Here is an 18,175-nt window from a genome sequence, read left to right as displayed (position 1 = left end):
AGCTCGGTGTTTCGTGACTGTCGTCTTGTGGCGTGTTCGAAACCCGTGTCAACACAGATGTACTTCATTTTTTTGTTTATCCTACCTACTTCACCTGGAAACGGGCGATCATACTAATAACTTGTAATCTTTACAAGAATATCAGAGTCATGCAATGAGCATGTCTGCATTTATTAGACACTTAATATCACGTCAGTTTGTGCTTTCAGAATCGCCGAATCTGCTGCCGTCGTTCCAGCACATCTACATCGGAGACCTAAACCTAAAACTAAAGTTGGTCACCAGATAACACTGTAACCAGTTAAACTGTAACACCGGCTTTGGTTGCAATACTCTTATCGCATATGTTGAACTTTGCTGACTCGGCACACTTTAGACCTCTTTGGCATTGTAAAACAGAAACGTTTTGAGAAAAAACAACTACACTTGTGTTGTGTGACTGCGAGTATCTTCAGAAATCCTCCCCGTCACGTGGTGGTGAACAGCCAATCACGGCGAATTAAGGTCCTTGCATGCACGTATGCTACAAGCTCACACAGACACAGCCATTTGGCAAAAAAAAAAAAAAAAAAAACCCGCTTGGCTTTTGGAACCGAAATTTGGCACCGAAAGATAAAAAAAATTTTATACTCATAGTATCAAAGTTTTTCGTTCGATACCATAAAGGCATCCAGTACCCAGCCCTACTCCATTGATCCTCAGCACGTGTAGGGCAGTTGTACAGTTGTACAATTTCATCCAGGAAAAAAGCTATTCCTATTACTAAGGGACATGTGGAATTTCTCAAGACATGTCAAAGTATTCCCCTTTTAGGTACCACAGGCGCAAGTGCTTTTGATTTTTAAAATATATAAAAAATGTAAAGGGGTCATATGATATGATCATATGGTGCATAAAGACTAAAGTCTCAAATCCAAAGAGATATTCTTTATAAAAGTTAAAGTTTTACTAAAATGCTCATTCTAACACGCCCCCAAATGTCTGTCACAATGTGGGGAGATTTGCATAACACCTCCCAAATGTTCACACAGAGAAAGAATGCGTAACTTTTATTCTCTCTGTTGCTGCGGGTGCCGTGTCGTGGAGACGCTGTGTGTTTCCCTGTGAAAGCAAACTACTTTGTTTGCTTGGTATTTACAACACTGTTCTTGAACAGTTTAACCCAAACATTCAGATGTGTGCAATGCATTTTATTGAGGATGAGGACTGTTTGCTGAACCAGTAGCCTGTAATGCGTCTGTGGGACAACGGCTGTTTTTATAAATTGGGGCAATTCGGACTTTGCAAGGACAGTCTGGTGCTTCTGAAACACAGAGTCAGAACAGAGCAGCTGGACTGAGTCTCATCGCGCTGGGACTTGGCATCACAGTATAGTGAAGGGTGTAACATTTCAGTCAGGCTTGAGGCATTCAGCCAATCACAATGCACTGGATAGCTGGCCAATCAGAGCACACCTCGCTTTTCAGACCGATGAGCTTTGTACAAAATGATGCGTTTCAGAAAGATGGGGCATAGAGGAGAAACAATAATGTACATTACATGCTAAATGTGTTTTTTGAACCTAAAACCACAAACACCAAATTACACCAGATACTCCAAATAATGTTATATTGATCAACGTTATAAGACCTCTTTATTTCTTATTTATAAATTATCATTCTTTATAGTAAATTATCACCCGTTGTAAATGGATTGTTTTTTTTTTGGTGACATTTGACAGTGTTTACATTAAACATTTTGATATTTATATATATTTGTTTTTAATTACATTTTTTTTTCTTGTATTTTTTTTTTTACTGAAACTTTTTTTTTTGCATGACTTCTTGTACATAAAATCCATAATGCATGATCTGTTATTTTATATAGTATTTTCATATTAAAATGTTTATTTGTTGCATAGAAAGATAAGTGATTTTTGTATTCTAAACACTCTTAGTAATTTCCCTTAACAGTTCCCTCTCTCCCCGGGTTTCAGGTCTTTCAGCTCCTAAAGTATTAAAGAGGCTCATTTATCTGATCTTCCTGAGGTTTGGTCTTTACTCTGTAGTGAAGCTCATTTGGAGTATTTGAAGAGTGCTCTAAATAACACGGTCATTTATCATGCTGTGAGGATTGAGGATCATGCCAGTGTTCACATGTTTAAATGTATCCTCAATCTGCAGGTTTGTGTCTCAGACGAGGGTTACATCATCACACATTCACACACCTGAGAGGATGCTGAATGTGTTAGTGGTCATTCGAATGAAGAATAAATGAGACGAGATGTACTGTTTGTCTTCTGTGCTGAGGTGTAAAAGCTGATTTTTTTTATTCCTCTTCAATTGGGTTTCTACTAGAGCTTGTATCTATGCAACAGGAGGACTTAAAGTATTGCATAATGTAGCTAATGTCTCTGAACTCCTGCAAAGAGAGAAAGAGGAAACGCTGTAAGGGTAAACTAGAGGAACTCATTAGAAACGAAACAACTGCCTGAAGAGTCCAGGCCTGATGCTTACTTGAAGCCTCATAATGCCTGATGACATTACTATTTTTGTGGTTTATAGTTCTCTGGAAGCTGATGTCATAAGGCTGAGCAGTTGCTATGGTGACGGTGTGTGATGATGTAAGCTGACACCTGTTGGGCTTCTCCTGAAGAGGGCGGTGTAAATACATGCAACATTCAAGCTGTTCTCACAAAACATGCCGAGTTACTGTGTTTGATGTTTTAGTTCTGTTTGATTTGTTCTGTATGGGTTCATTTATTTATTTTAACTACTCTAGCTGCTGTTTGGGCCATCAGCATTATTAACTTTGCGAGCTTGTTGTCTGTCCTCTCTCAGAGTCTGGGTTATTATAGTGTGATGGCGCAGCATTGGGTCTGTAGGGGTATGGCATCGGGTCAGATGGCACACGGGGCAGTGCTTGTGTCCATTCAGGCGTGGGGCACACTCTGCTGGAAAAGGACAGACACAAGGGATGACCATTTACTCTCGTTACCATCCATACTACAGTTTTTTACTCTGTTGCTTGTACACACAAAAACATGTTTACAAGTTACAGAATTAATCTCTAGCAGCAATTATATCATTTACAAAACTAGTCAAGTATGATAGACTGCATGTTTTGCCTTTTTTCCCACCATTACATTTACATTTAAAATTTACATTACTATTACTACCTAATTTTTTGCCTTTTCATTTACAACAGTGCACTTTCATCCATCCCTAATGCCACTCACTGTGGCATATTTTTATACCCGCTTTAACCATTTTATATTTATATATACACACACACACACACATTTATATATAATTTTATTTTATAATAATTGTAATCTTTTTTTTTTAATCCACTGTTTACTTTTTTATTTTTTTAAGTCCTCCTCTGTTGGTGCTGTATAATGCTGTGTATTTTAGCATGATGATTGCATGGTATTGATTTTAGTATCCGGGATCAGAATTTCTATCAGACCTATGTAGTCTTTCAGCCACAGCCAAAAACATTTTTTAGTCTTAGTTCTTGATAACTGTTGCATCAACTTGATTGAACATTGTTTCGTTGGCATGTATCCTTGGCTCAGGATACATTTTTGTGAGAAAATAGAGGACCGGATTGTGGAGATGCACGCTGCCCTCTTTGGGTCATGAGGAGTATTGCATTCTCTTTTAACATCACTTTTTCATAGTTGTCAGACAGTGAAGAGACAGAACTGAAATTGTAACTTCTGAGATCAAAACCCTCTGCCTCTCTCATCTCTGACAGCGTAGCAGATTTGGAGCATCCTCAACTGCTGCTGTGGCAGGATACACCTGCTGCTTGATGTGGCCGCTCTCAAGCGCTCGCACTTGCATACAGTTACACTGATCAGGGGTGTGTTCCAGTGCTGGGGTGTACACGCGTGGGCCATAGCACAGGGGGCTTTCACAGGGAAATCCTTGTTCCCCTTCACCCACTCTCTCATCCATCAGAAACTCAGGTGCATCCTGGGACGAGGTTACACCGTCTGAAATGTCAAGGGTTAACCTGTGTTTCTGGGTTATGCTCATAGGTTTAGAAACGGTTGGTATTTTCAAAGATCAGGGACGAATCTCGCTGTCACTTAAACGCCTTCAACATCATTATGCAGGTTTCTTCATCTTCATTGGCTTGGGGTTCTCGTGGCTTTTGTAGCAGTTCACATGCTTTTTTGTTTTTATAGTTTTTATAGAAGATGTAATATGAGTTCATTACAGGTATGAAAGTAACGATAGAATAATATTTAATTATGATGGTTTGTGTTTACTGTTTTAAAGGCCTATTTCCATCAGGGGTCGTGATAATTAGAGTATTCTGACCACTTCATTTTTTTTCTCTACATTTTCTTATGTTGCAGAATTATGATGAAATGCATGACCTTATTGTCAATGCTTGACACTATTTTACTCAATACATACACCATAAAGTGTTTTTTTTTTTTGTAAAATTCTATATATCATTCTATATAAATAATTTAAATGTTTTAATATGCACCGTAATTATATATATATATAATTATGGTGTACGTGAACCTGCTCCTGTTCTTTGCACAAAAAACTAAAGACATAAACAATTATGTTTTTGTGTTTTTTTTTGTCGTTGTTGCAAAAAACAGGAGCAGGTTCACGTACACAGTTTCATCTCTATTGTGTTGTTCTCATCTCTGACTATCAGAATTGTTGCATGAGGCTAATGATCCAAGATGACCTATTTCACAAACCATTTGTCTTGCATTGTTGAATTGCAAAGTGCACGATCTGATATGATCTAGGTCAAGTTTACTTGCCTGTAGCTTTACAGTGTAGTGTGATGCTGTGAACATGCCAGTGCTTACGAATCAGATTATAACTAACAGTGAATATGTGAATCACAGTGGTATTTGTTTATTGATTGACAATATCTGAGCCTTCCTTTCATGCGTTTAGTGAATTCAGGGTCCGTTTCTGTGCCTAATCAGAAATCAACAGTATCAGATATGGTTGTGGATGTTTATCTAATGCACATTACACCCTTCACACTTACTCTGTCTCATTTAATGCTCAGCTGTCCTGTGGTGCTCACAGTGACCCATCATTCCCTGCTCCATGATTTCTTCTCTGTCCCATTCCTTCAGTTCACATCTGTTAGAGTAAAGCACACTCATTTTCCCACACTGGGGAGAGGCCTACTGGCTGCAGATCAATTATATTTTTCAAATAATTGACTGTATATAGGGATTTGCAGCAGGAATGACAGCATTCTGTAAACAGACTCTCACACTCATTTTCAGCGACACTCTGCTTGCAGTAGGTATATAGTGGATGGTTCAGTTTAGGTGTCCCCCACACAGTTTGTGTATTTGGTAGGTTCCACCAATGTACTATGAGTGGAATGCACAATGCGCTAGTAAATAAGCCAAGCATGAAAGCTGTTCTGTGTGTGTATCTTTGTTAATGTACAGATTAACGAGAAACACAAGACTGCTGTGTGATGCTGTATCTGAAGTGCCCTGTTCAGGAGACCGCAGACTCTGCAGTTATTTGGAGGCTGTTCAGACTGTTGTTGTACTGTTATCTATTTCAGATTTACCTGTAGACTGCACAAACAAATAAATAAATTAAAAATAAACTCATTGGTAGTAACTTAATGTTTGGAGATTCACCAGCTTTTTCTGGCCAAGACAAAAGTCTGAGTCATCGAGACTTGATTTTATGCAATTTTTAAAGAGTGCCCTTGTGAAAAGCATTTAAAAAGAGTACTTATTATGAAAGTATTGTTCTTTTAAAAGAATACTCTAAAGTGTGAACTTAACGCAGTGTTTACGGACAGTTTAATTGCATGTTCATTGAGGTCAAATAAAATAGATGAAATGTAACTTTAGATTGCTTTTAAGAAATACTTTTTATTTCATTTTTAATGACTTCATTTTTTATTATCTCTGAAAAATGGTTAAATGTACTGACAAAAATATACTTTAATGTCATTTCTGAATTTCTAATAACTCATTTGTAGCAATGAAGTTGTTTAGTACAATTAAAGTAGATTAAATTTAACTTACTAAGTGGTTTAACATGTTAGTCAACACATCAAAATAAGCATACTCCTTTAAGCATGACAAAAGATTAACACCGTGTACTACGTGAAGTAAAACTTAAAGTGCACTTTTCTGTTAAGTCAATTAAAGTTCACTCAAGTGGCCTTTTATTTCAATAAAATTATTTGCAAGCACAGTTAGTTTATATATTTGTTCTGTACTTGTACAGTAGAAGTGCACATTAAACTCAGTTAAGCACATCTTTTCACAAGGGTGTTAGTCAAAAGTTCCACGTCAAACTTATAATGATCATTCTCCTGAACATGTTGGGAACGTTTGTCATTGAAGAGAGTGATATCATGCCTAAAAATGTCATTGTAACTCCCTGATGCAAAGCAGAAGTAGTATCCCTCCTCCTCACAGTTCTCCAGCACTGCAGCCAGGCTGCGCTCTCCGGACAGAAAAACCTCCAGGTTTAGCCTAGGATTAAGGGACTACAGTGTGGCAAACGATAACATTTCCCACAGCAGAGCCTCTAATATCCTCTCCTTTCACATTTTCTGCCTTGAACCACAAAAGCGCAGACATTTGGAAATATTCATCCACGTATTGTCACCACATGAGTTGTCCATGCATATCACTATGGCAACAGCAGCTTGGATGTTACCGCATGTTCCATTCACTTTTGGATGATGTAATTACATTTCCCAAAAATCACCCTTACCAGCACTCTGAGACCATCACAGAAGCTGGGTTTTACACACCCCACCCCCTCCAGCTGACCCTTTAAATCCAGTTAGAGCAGCTCCAGTGCCCTCCTCTCTCTCAAACACAATCTCCAGGCATTTATATGTCTGCTTTGCTTTGGATCCCTCTATTATACTCTCATTTTACCAACGTCGTTTTCTACTGAGGAGGAAAAAGGCTTTTATTTGTTATTGGTGGGTGTTCAAAGCGACGTGCTGCCCTGCCTGTGTTAATCGTGGCTGTCCCCTCCCTTACCTCTTGCCACCGCCCCTCTCTCCGAGGAGCGTGAGAAGAGGCAACAGGAGAAAGCGTCTGTTCTGTGATCACTGGATGAAACATGACGGCAGTGCTGGACATCAACCAGGTTTCCTGTGCAGTGAGCAGTGTGGTGAGTGCTAACAGAAAGACTGTGTTTTGTGTCGGAGTAGCCTGTTGCACCAGCGGGAACTTTGCACTCAGGGCTGCGCGTGAATGCTGAAGGGGTTCGAGTCGTGTCCTAGGGAGTGTGGGTGAAGAATGGGCGTTATCTGAATCCTTTCTGATGGATGTTTACGAATGTGTGGCAATCATGTACTTTTATGTGTTTGTAAGTGTCAGAGGGGAGGCCTTTGAGTGTATGTGTGTGAGGGTGATGACAGTGATCCATGTGTGAGTCACAGTTTATGGTGCATTTTAGTAGTTTGTCTCACATCCAGACCTTTTTGGGGAGTGATGTGTTAAAAAGAAGGAGCAAGGACATTCCAAAAAGAATTTGTCACTTAATGTAAATTGCTCCCCCTGTTGATAATAATAATTATTATTACAAACCCTGCATATGCAAAATGCAGAAAATAAAGAAATACATGTAAAGAAATGATGATGATGATGACATTAAGGTTTTAGTTAACATTAGTTAGTTATATTAGTTAAACAAATATTTGCACAGCATTTATTAATCATAATCAGTCACTACATATACATATTTAATTAACAAATGAGACCCTATTGTAAAGTCTTACTACTGGTACTCTCGCCGATATTAATGTATATGTGATGTGCTATAGCATATATACATAATAATGCATATATAATAGAAAACATTTACTTGACACACATTTCAGGTTTTGTTGTGCAGATAATAATAATAATAATAATAATAATAATAATAATATTTTTCTGTACTTCAACCAGCAAACAACTTCTAACAGTCATGAACTAAGCTGTTTATCCAATGTAAAATCTGCCAGCTGCATAAAAGTAGTAATATGTGCTTTGTAATATACAGTGGTCTAATATATTAAACAAAATAAATAATAAGAATATAATTAACACAAATCATACAGAGTCTTTTTGTTACTGTGTCATCTTGGGTTAAGAAAGTGACCATGCAGTGATTTTATTGTTTCTGTTTTAAAGGAATCATTAGATGCTACATGCACTTTTACAAGTAGTTTGAGCTGAAATATGTGTGCAGTGTGTCTGTTTGTGTTGACGTCACACAGACAGGCCCCTCCCACGATAGATTGATTGACAGAAGCGTTTCAGCACAGACTGGACTGGTGTGTAACCTTAGTCCCGCCCTGAGTGACTGTCATCAGTCCGCCATTGTTTCACCGCCAGAGCAGACTCCTAACGGACTGAGGTTACATGTTTTTGGATGTGATAATGAACATAGCAGTCGTCATTTACTCCTGACATCTGAGCTGCTGAAGACGCAGTAGATTACGTTAATGTTCGCGTGAATCATTCGTGAAACAGATTCACCTCCAGAAGAAGTGAGAATAATGTTTTTAAATGACTCTTTGCAATCACCTTTCCTTATGTGCTTATTAGCAAGTTTCACTGGGAATGAGGCTAAAGTAAAAAGTCCCTCAGAGAGTGGCTCAGAAGAGAGGGGCGGGGTCAGCAGAGCTCATTAACATTTAAAGGAAAATGCTACAAAATGGCTTGCTCTAAAAAAGGGTGTTTTTACACTACCATTGAGAAATAACTATGTTACAGACTTTTCATTAAGACCCTAAAGAATCATATCTACTTGTGGAAAATGGGCATCCAATGACCTTTTAAGTGCTTGGTTTGTGATTTAATTTGCTTGGATATACAGAAGAGAGTGACTATCCTGTTTGCTAAACTATAATTTCAGAGTAGCAAAACTATTTTACACGATGTTTGTATCGCATGCAACCATTTTTTTTTCAAGTAATTAATACTTTTATTTAGAAAGGATGCATTAAATTGATCAAATGTTGGCTGTAAAGACAATTATAGTGTTGCAAAATGATGCATTTTGGTTCCAATTCAAATTAGTGCTATTCATTTCTATTCAAATTATCATGAAAAAATTCTAAAATAAGGCAGTAAAGGCTGTTTTCAACAATTGGTAATAAGAAACAAGTGACACTGAAGACTTCAGCTTTGCATTAAAGGCATATTTTATTTTATTTTAACATTTCAGCGTAATAGTGCTTTTACTCTTACTATCTATTTCTGATCAAATAAATTCAGCCTCAGTAAACATTAGAAACTTATTTTAAAACCTTTAAAAAATGTTACAGACCACAAATTAATAGACCAGAAGCGTTAAGCATTTAGCGTTCACAACATGAATTATAGAAACACAAAAGCTTTTTTCAGACAAAACCGTTTTATTTCAGATGGACAAGTAGCTGTGCTGCACGTCAAATAGAAACCGGGCGTCCACCAACAGATGGAGCGTTGCAACGGCTGTTTCCATTGTACACAGCTTTGATTATAAAGGGGAGGGATCACATTTAGTCATGTCACAGTGTGCTGCTCACGTCCAGTGTAGAAATGGCAGCACTGTAGAAACACCTGTTTCTGGAGACTGTTTGAATGGTACATCAAGAGATCACACAACAGTTACCTAACATCAGATGTCAGGGAGAGAGCAATATGTGTGTGCACACTCAAATATAACCGCCTCGTCTATTTTTAAACCTACTACCTTGAGTGGCTGCTGCTGTGGTTTGCTTCAGGTGTCAGCTGCTAGCATGAATTCTAGATCTTCTGCTTAAGACATCATTATCAGAGACTTTACTTGTGTAAGGAAAAAGAAATAGTTTCCTTGTATTAACGAATGCGTATGCTGTGTCTTGGGTTAAGGTCACAATAGTCTTTTGTGTGTCTGTGAGTGTGCGTGGAGTCTGCAGGTTTGCTGGTACAGGTCAGAGCCGCTTTTGGTTCTTTTGGTCCAGGATAATGAAACCTCACGCTGTGTGGGAATGAGATTAGAGCCGGACCTGCTGCTCTTCTCTCCTTAGGAGGCTGAGAGTAGTGCTGTTAGCCTCTCATCTCATACTTGTGGTTCAAGCCTCATCCTGTTTGTGTCGTCTTGTAGCTGAGCTGTCCATTTCGTCCAAGGTGACAGATATTTTACTTTGACGTATAATGCCGTGGTTGTTGTGGTGATGTGCAACAACAAACAACATCAAGGGTGGGTCAAAACCTACACCACGGTGAAACACAAGGGCATGATTGACGCTGATGTAGACCTGAGTTTGTTTGGAAAAAGGCTAAAAGAAACCGTTGAGTTAATCATGAGTTTTCTCTTGATTTAGAGATGCAAAAATTTCCTTGTAAGAATCAGTTTAACGGCCATTTGTGAATTCATGCAGACATTGCATAACTCCATAGAGCTCTATGCTTGAAACACTTCTATTATTAATTCACATCTGATTGGTTGCAGGAGCATGACATCGAGACTCCTCGCGGTGTCCTTCATGTGACTTTGAGAGGGACTCCTAAAGGCAACAGACCGGTCATTCTCACCTATCATGACATTGGACTCAACCGTAAGTCGCTCCATATATTAAGAGTTCCTGTCTGTCAGTGCAAAATGAATCTATCATTATAGTTCACACCTTCTTGAAGAGGAGACGAATGGGTGGTTTATAATACATAGTGTTTCTCAACCCTGTTCCTGGAGAAACACCAACGCTGTGTCTAAATATGCCTACATCCCTATTAGTGGTACACAAATATCGTTTTTTTTTTTTAACTGATGCCAATTCCGAGATCTTAGAAAGCAGGGTGGCAGATGGCACATATAAAGCTGATATAAGAATGTGTGTGTGTATATACAGTTGGGGAGATATTTACTTGATCCCTTGCTGATTTTGTAAGTTTGCCCACTTACAAAGAAATAAAGGGTCTGTAATTTTTATGGTAGGTTTATTTTAACGGATTGAGACAAAATAGCAACCTAAAATAAGTATTTGATCCCCTACCAACCAGTAAGAGTTCTGTCTTTCACAGATTGTCTGTGTGCCCCTGAGGAACACAGATTAGTCGTCACTTAAAGAAGTTCCTCATAATGTCAGCTCGTTAGGTGTATAAGACTACTGTCCACATGATCTGTATCTTCCATCCCAGCCTCTCCCACCACCACGGGCGAGACCAAAGATTTGTTAAAGCATGTCAGAGACAAGATTGTAGATCTACACAAGGCTTGAATGGGCTACAAGACCATCAGCAAGAACCAGACAACTGTTGGTGTGATTATTTGGAAATTGAAGAAATACAAAACAACCATCAATCGATCTCGATCTAAATAGGATTTAATATTTATACACAGACTGCACAAGACTATATAAAGTGCATGTGTGAATACGGAGTTAACAGTGCAAACAGCATTTGACCATACAATTTTACATAAAGGCAGGTCACAATAATATAGACGAAGCACAGTAATGGTGTTGTTGTTGATGTTTTGTGTGTGTGCAAAGTATGCACAAGCATAAGATTCAGGTTTGCAGGGTACCATTTTTCTCTGATAATGATTTATGAAAAACATGTTTGAGAAGTGTCTTGTTTTTCCCTTGCGATGCAGATAAGTCCTGTTTCAACACACTGTTTAACTTCGAGGACATGCAGGAGATCACCCAGCACTTTGCTGTGGTCCATGTTGATGCTCCAGGCCAGCAAGAATCTGCCCCTCCTTTCCCCACCGGGTAAAACTAACTACTGAAGAAATAACACAAAATATAGTGAGGTGCCTACCTAGACAGCATTTTTGATTATCAGTACTATATCATTTAATATTCAAATTTACATTGATGTCAAAAACTGCTGAGAATGTAACCATAATGGACCTTCTTCCACATTTCTCAGAAGCGTAAATCATCATAAGTGGGTAAGCATCTATTACAGGGAAAAAGGGAGTCTTATTTTTTTTTTTTTTTGCATTCTCATTTATTTAAATAGCAAAATAAAAGCACGACTATAGTACTTTCACGACTTTCAAAAGGAGAAAAGCATTAACTAGTTCTAGTTCATGAACTGTTTTGTAGTCATAGACAGCATGCTAAGCAGTACACTGAGGCATCTGTTACACAACTGTTTATACAGGGGTTTCACATTTACTTATAATAATTCAAATAATTAAAGCTAGAATAACTTGCCACTTTTGTCTTCCTTTTCTTTCTCTCAGATACCAGTACCCAACCATGGATGATCTTGCCGAGATGCTGCCCTCAGTTCTGACGCAGCTAAAGTGAGTCCGAACCTCTATTAGTCTGTACTGATGTGATCAGATGATCCCTAATTCAGTACAATTAAATAAAAATAAATGCCATATGTTCAAGAAATCATGATGGCCTCTATTAAAGCCTCAAATAATTTGTGCATTTCTTCTCAGAATGTATGCAAGTTAATAAGCAGTATATGAACGATTGTTCTTTAATTAACAGAATCAACAGTGTGATTGGTATCGGTGTGGGTGCAGGAGCATATATCCTCACTAGGCTGGCTGTAAGTAATAGATCTTCCCTTTTATTTTGCATTGTATGTTGTAATATCTAACAGTTAGTTAGAGTAGCTTGTGGAAACGAGCCATTAGATGTTTAATTGAGCATCTGAGTGAAGTTCATCAGAGGTGAAGACCTCTGAAGTCCGTCTGCAGTAAAACCATCTGTCGTCAGTCTTCAATAAATCCCCCACACCTCATCTGAGACTCAAAGTTCACACATGCATTCACACTCTCGCCCTACACAAAGCTCTTATTCACCATCTCCGCACATACAGGATAAAACACTCACTCTCATGTTTCCTGCTGGTTATTATTAAGGTATAAAATGATGTTCTCAAATTAACTAAAGAATGTGGCTTTCCTTGGCTGTCTTTCACTACTGACTCCATTACTTCAGTCCAGCAAATCACACTTTCACCCTTGCAAACAGCTTGCATTTGCACGTTCATCATATTTCTGCCACTTGCTCATCGGGTTCTGTGATGACGGCCGATTCGAACAAACACACACCTACGCAGCTCTGCAGAAAAACTTCAGCACTTTAAAATACTAGAAATCATTTGAATTACACTCTGGTTGTCGCATGCTTGTCCTTAGACGTGTGGTCATGTGATGGTGCTACATCGAAGGCTTGCGTTTGTCTGCGTGTCTTGTGTAGAGCCTTATACAGAGAGGAAAAAGAAGAGGTGTGAAACCTGAACTTTTTTCCATCACGGTCACAGTAACAAGACATTTGATTAGTTCATGTGGCTGCCTATAGCCGCAGTTCTACATTAAAACCAAGTGTGAGCCCTTGCAGTAAGTTAGCACTCTGGACATGGACTTGCTGAGAATTTGGTCAATGTGTTGATGTCTCTACCTTTTTGGGTCACATAGATTGACGTTTTTGCTTTGTCACCACTGAGGTTAAAGTTGACTTTCTTAGACCTGTAAAGCATGGCTTTACTTTGGAGATTTTAGAAATGCTTCAGTATGTACTATAGTTTTATAATGATGCCTAAAGGAATAGTTCACCTAAAATAAATATTCTGCCGTCATATATTGATATTCATTCCAAAATTGTGTGACTTTCTTCTGTACAAATTTATCCATTTATTGATACATTTTCTTTCATAAATTCATATATTAAAATGGCATGAGGGTGACCGTTTTCATTTTTGTGTGAATTATTATCCCTTTAAAGCTGCAGTAGGTAACTTTTGTAAAAATATATTTTTTACATATTTGTTAAACCTGCCATTATGTCCTGACAGTAGAATATGAGACAGATAATCTGTGAAAAAAAATCAAGCTCCTCTGGCTCCTCTAAGTGATCCTATTGCCATTTGCAGTTACGGACCGCCCCCCTTAAGAAAACAACCAATCAGAGCTGCGGTCCGTAACTTTGTTTGTGTTCAAAATGTAGAAAAATGTATATAATAAGCGAGTACACCATGAATCCATTTTCCAAACCGTGTTTTTAGCTTGTCCTGAATCACTAGGGTGCACCTATAATAAGTGTTTATATTCGGACTATTTTAGATTGCTTCGGGGATACCGCGGCGGAGTAACCCAGTCCCTTTGTGATTCTTCATAGACATAAACAGAGAGAAGTAGTTCCGGCTACGATGTTCTTCCGCAAGACGCAAGCAGTTCTGTTTATTAACCGCTAGAGCGTCAAAAGTTCCCTACCGCAGCTTTAAACACCTGTTTGCTTATTAGAATAATTAAACTTTTACCAGTAACAAGCATTTCCACCAAAAAGGAAAGCTGTTGCAGATGCAAAACCATACCAGTTTGATGATCAAAAATTTGAAGACAAATTATTTTAACCTTTAGAATATAATGCAATACATAACTGGGAATAAGTATTCAGGAAGTAAATAGGATCAGCATTGGTTTCATGTTGAATGTTGACTTTTCTTTTTCTTTGTTATGTTGTGCTCCCAAGCAAATCACAATGTGTTTGACTGTCACATGACCCTGACAAGTCTATAGGTAGCAATACCACAAGAAGTGAAGAATCGGTCTCATTAGTCTGTTCGATCGGCTTCATGTCAAGCACCTGGTCCTCTCAGTCAGTAGGTGCTTGGAGTGCTGAAGTCAGTATGAGCTGTAATGATGGACTAATCCATGTAATGTCATTCTCTTAGCTGAATGAGCCTGCTCTGGTGGAGGGGTTGGTTCTCATCAATGTGGACCCCTGTGCTAAGGGCTGGATTGACTGGGCTGCCTCTAAGGTAAAATTACGAATGCACTGTCAAATTAGCATGTTTATTTAGTGCAGATCATTATTAATAATTAAAATATGCTGCACATATTGCCCTTTTGCATGTTATTATCTGACAGTGTGGACTGTAGGCCAGTGACAAGCAATATGCTAAAGCTAACTTTTTAATAGGCACATTATTATTTAATTGATACCATTTTAGTTGCATTTGCATTTTAGTTTGATTAACAATGCATGCCATTAATTTTCTTTTCTTTATGCATAATAAAAAGATCCTATCCTTTGATTACTAGCCAAAAGCTAACCCTAACCATTCCTCCATACTTCAGATTTCTCAACAGATTAGTGTAGTTGATCTTCTTAAAGTTTCCTGTGTTGTAAAGCTCATAATAGCCTTACAGGCCTGAATGCTACAATAATGAAAACAAGTCCTGGAGGTGTGGGGAACGCTGTTCGTTTGATCTTCAGACATTGTGCTTTTCACTAAAATGTGAACGTGTGTTTCTGTTGTAGTTATCTGGATGGACCAGCAGTCTGGTAGATATCATTATGGCACACCACTTCAGCACGGTAGGCTTGAAATATGACACTCACCTCCGCATCTGTGAGATAATTCACTCAGAACTAAAAGATTTCTCTTCGAGTGTTGATGAGCTGAGTTTTTGTTCCTCAGGACGAGCTGACAGAGAACCAGGAGATCATTCAAACATATCGTCTGCACATCGCTCAAGACATCAGTCAGGACAACCTGACTCTCTTCTGCCAATCCTACAACAGGTGCCATTATCAGTTCATGCTCTCATCATTATCATATGAGCTGATCTTGATAACGTTTAATGTCCTTATCACAGTCGGCGAGATCTGGAGATTGAGAGGCCCGTCCTGGGAATAAATGAAGACACAGTCACACTGAAGTAGGTTGTTTTGTATATTTTTGTAAACCATTTTGTATATTTGATCGTGTTTTTTCCTCTTCCTTAGACCTTTGACTGTCCTCTCTTGTTGTTTAGGTGTCCTGCCTTGTTGATCGTTGGTGACACGTCACCAGCGGTAGAGGCTGTGGTGAGTGACTAATCAAGAACATTGCCATTGCTTCTGTTGGCAGTGAGAGTGAACACAGTGTACTTTCTGAAAGGCCCATTATGCTCATTATCTCTTCGTACATGTTCTTTTCCAGTTGTACCAATGACACCACATCCTAAAAGGGGCAGTGCATCATAAAGTCAAAAATGCACTTGTTTTTGTTGTAAAGCACTCTTGAATAACTTATTGCTAAAGGCAAATATCTGTCCATTCATGGTAGAAAGTCAATTAAAATTCATGCTTCTGGTCTTGGATCTTTATTGGCCAAAACAGCAGTTCCCAAATCCTTGATACAGTAACAGCTTATGTACACTTGGTACACCACTGAGTTTGCCTGAGGGTGGCTACTTTAAAGTGAGACTGAGCAACTAATGCTGGGTCTTCAATTTATTTGTCTTTTCGTACCTTTGATTATGTTTCTGAACTGACCGTGTGGGATTTTATCCATTTTTCCACAGGTTGAATGCAACTCAAGGCTAAATCCAACCAAGACTACTTTACTCAAGGCATGTCACTTTTTTCCCCTCCCTAAAACCATGTTTTGATTCAGGAATGCAAAGTTGTCTCCTTTTGGCAAAAATGGCTGTTTTGGTTCCAAAATATGGTCTGAATGATTTGTGTAGATCAGCTGAGTTTGAGTTGAGCTTTTGAGTCAAAAAAAGAAATACTGTGAGTGTTTTCAGTGTCACAGAGCTCAGTTCTGAAAGCGCTGGAAGTCTGGGTCACTTATAATGTACAATGCACAACTGTTTTAACAAATTTGTAATGAGAATTGTATATAAATGTCAACAAATGACAGATTTGTCTCAGTGTTGTAATAATGATTATTGTATTTTTACTGTTGTTCAGTAGTACTCTAAAATGATTGCTATAGTAAAAATTTATTGATGTGTTTACTTTTAATAATAAAATAAATAAATACTATTATTATTATTATTATTATTATTATTGTGTAGTCATATTGAATGGGTTCCATAAAAACAACAGTATGAATGTGACTTGAGTTTAATGACTTTTTTCTTTTACTGTATAGAGTCCAGCTAGTTTTCCCCTATATCCTGCTAAAAGAATCTGTAAATCCAAATTATGAAGATGATATTTTAATAATTATCTTCATCTGCGTTCATATCTTTGTGAACTTTTTCACGCCTGATGAGATTTTTGATTATTGTATTTCCAGTATGACAGAATGGATTGATTACTGTCTTCTTCTTCTCTCTTCAGATGGCAGATTGTGGTGGACTTCCTCAAGTTGTCCAAGTAAGACTAAAAGATGACACCATTATGTCTGCATCAGTTTGATGTGGTTTGGACTTGTATTAAATGTGGATGTTTTCTATTTTCAGCCGGGTAAACTCGCGGAGGCTTTCAAGTACTTTGTCCAGGGAATGGGCTACAGTAAGTATCTGTCCTCTTTCTGTCTTCTCATAGGCCACTTTAATGTTAAGTGTTTAATCGTATCATCTTCCTCATAGTTATATTAACCTTCACTGTTTGTATGGATTTGGTCTCTTGTTGGCATTTTTGTCTGAAAGCATCTTGTTGTTAGAGAGATGTCCGCATCATGTCACCTTGGCCAACATCTTACATACTGTACGTCTCCAGTGGTTTAATAATGTATGTCATAAATACTCACACAACTCAAAAGCTGCAGGAATATGACACATTCACGGGTGTAGGTGTGAGAGAGCAAATCCGCCTGTTCAAAGAAACCTAGACATCAGATGTTATGCATCTTGACGATAAGCTTAATTTATCCCCTGCTGATCTGACTTACTACACAAAGCATAAGGCCGGTATCTGGAGTAAAGCAGGTCTCAGATCAGCGTCGCTGCACTAACACATGACTTGTCTCCTGTGTGGCTGTGCAGTGCTGCGTTCTTCAGCGGTTAAGTACACTAGTCTTCCTCTAAGAGCATGCTGTGTGGCATGAGCCCTGTGTGACAAACCTCTGATCTTCAGATGAATCATTTTTGTGCCAAAAGATCCTTTGACTGAACAGTGGTTTGCATAGCATGAACACTTTATTTCTGTAATACCTCAAACCTCCACAAATCTGAATTCGAGGATTCTGCTTCACGTAGCTTTGTCTAATGTTTATTTTCACAGTAGACTTTTATTCCGTGATATAAACATTAAATTAAGTTTTTGAGTGTGATTGTATTCTAGGTGTGTGATTTCTAAACCACTTTGCAGCACTGGATTATTGCATTGATGCAAAAGTAATGGTTTGTTTCCACACAAGTCTTGCAAGTTCATCTGTAAAGAATTCTAACAGTTTTCTTAAAATCCTCCTCCTTGTTAAACATCATGTTGATAAATTCAAATATGCATTCACTGTTGAGGGTTTAACTCAAATTCGCCAGTATACTAGTGGTATTCA

General features: G+C 38.2%; 1 protein-coding gene across 2 annotated transcripts in view; it reads left to right on the top strand.

Moving 5' to 3' along the window:
* Positions 1–17,442, top strand: part of LOC113079288 (protein NDRG3-like) — a 56,366-nt gene extending 38,924 nt beyond the window's left edge. The window contains exons 1-13 of one of the 2 annotated variants that reach the window (XM_026251530.1): positions 6,998–7,142; positions 10,440–10,545; positions 11,583–11,703; positions 12,183–12,245; positions 12,442–12,502; positions 14,633–14,719; positions 15,223–15,279; positions 15,383–15,486; positions 15,561–15,623; positions 15,720–15,771; positions 16,251–16,298; positions 17,017–17,052; positions 17,139–17,442. In XM_026251530.1, coding sequence (XP_026107315.1) covers positions 7,092–7,142; positions 10,440–10,545; positions 11,583–11,703; positions 12,183–12,245; positions 12,442–12,502; positions 14,633–14,719; positions 15,223–15,279; positions 15,383–15,486; positions 15,561–15,623; positions 15,720–15,771; positions 16,251–16,298; positions 17,017–17,052; positions 17,139–17,267 — 978 coding nt within the window. In that variant the 5' untranslated portion in view covers positions 6,998–7,091 and the 3' untranslated portion in view covers positions 17,268–17,442. Of the gene's footprint in view, positions 1–6,997; positions 7,143–10,439; positions 10,546–11,582; positions 11,704–12,182; positions 12,246–12,441; positions 12,503–14,632; positions 14,720–15,222; positions 15,280–15,382; positions 15,487–15,560; positions 15,624–15,719; positions 15,772–16,250; positions 16,299–17,016; positions 17,053–17,138 lie in introns of those variants that run through there. The other variant, XM_026251529.1, reaches the window with a different exon arrangement.
* The last annotated feature ends 733 nt before the right edge of the window (positions 17,443–18,175 follow it).

This window comes from Carassius auratus, unplaced genomic scaffold, assembly GCF_003368295.1.
Source record: "Carassius auratus strain Wakin unplaced genomic scaffold, ASM336829v1 scaf_tig00027601, whole genome shotgun sequence".
Taxonomy (NCBI): Eukaryota; Metazoa; Chordata; class Actinopteri; order Cypriniformes; family Cyprinidae; genus Carassius; species Carassius auratus.
Note: the sequence above shows the minus strand (reverse complement) of the source record. Positions and strands in the feature narration are given on the sequence as shown.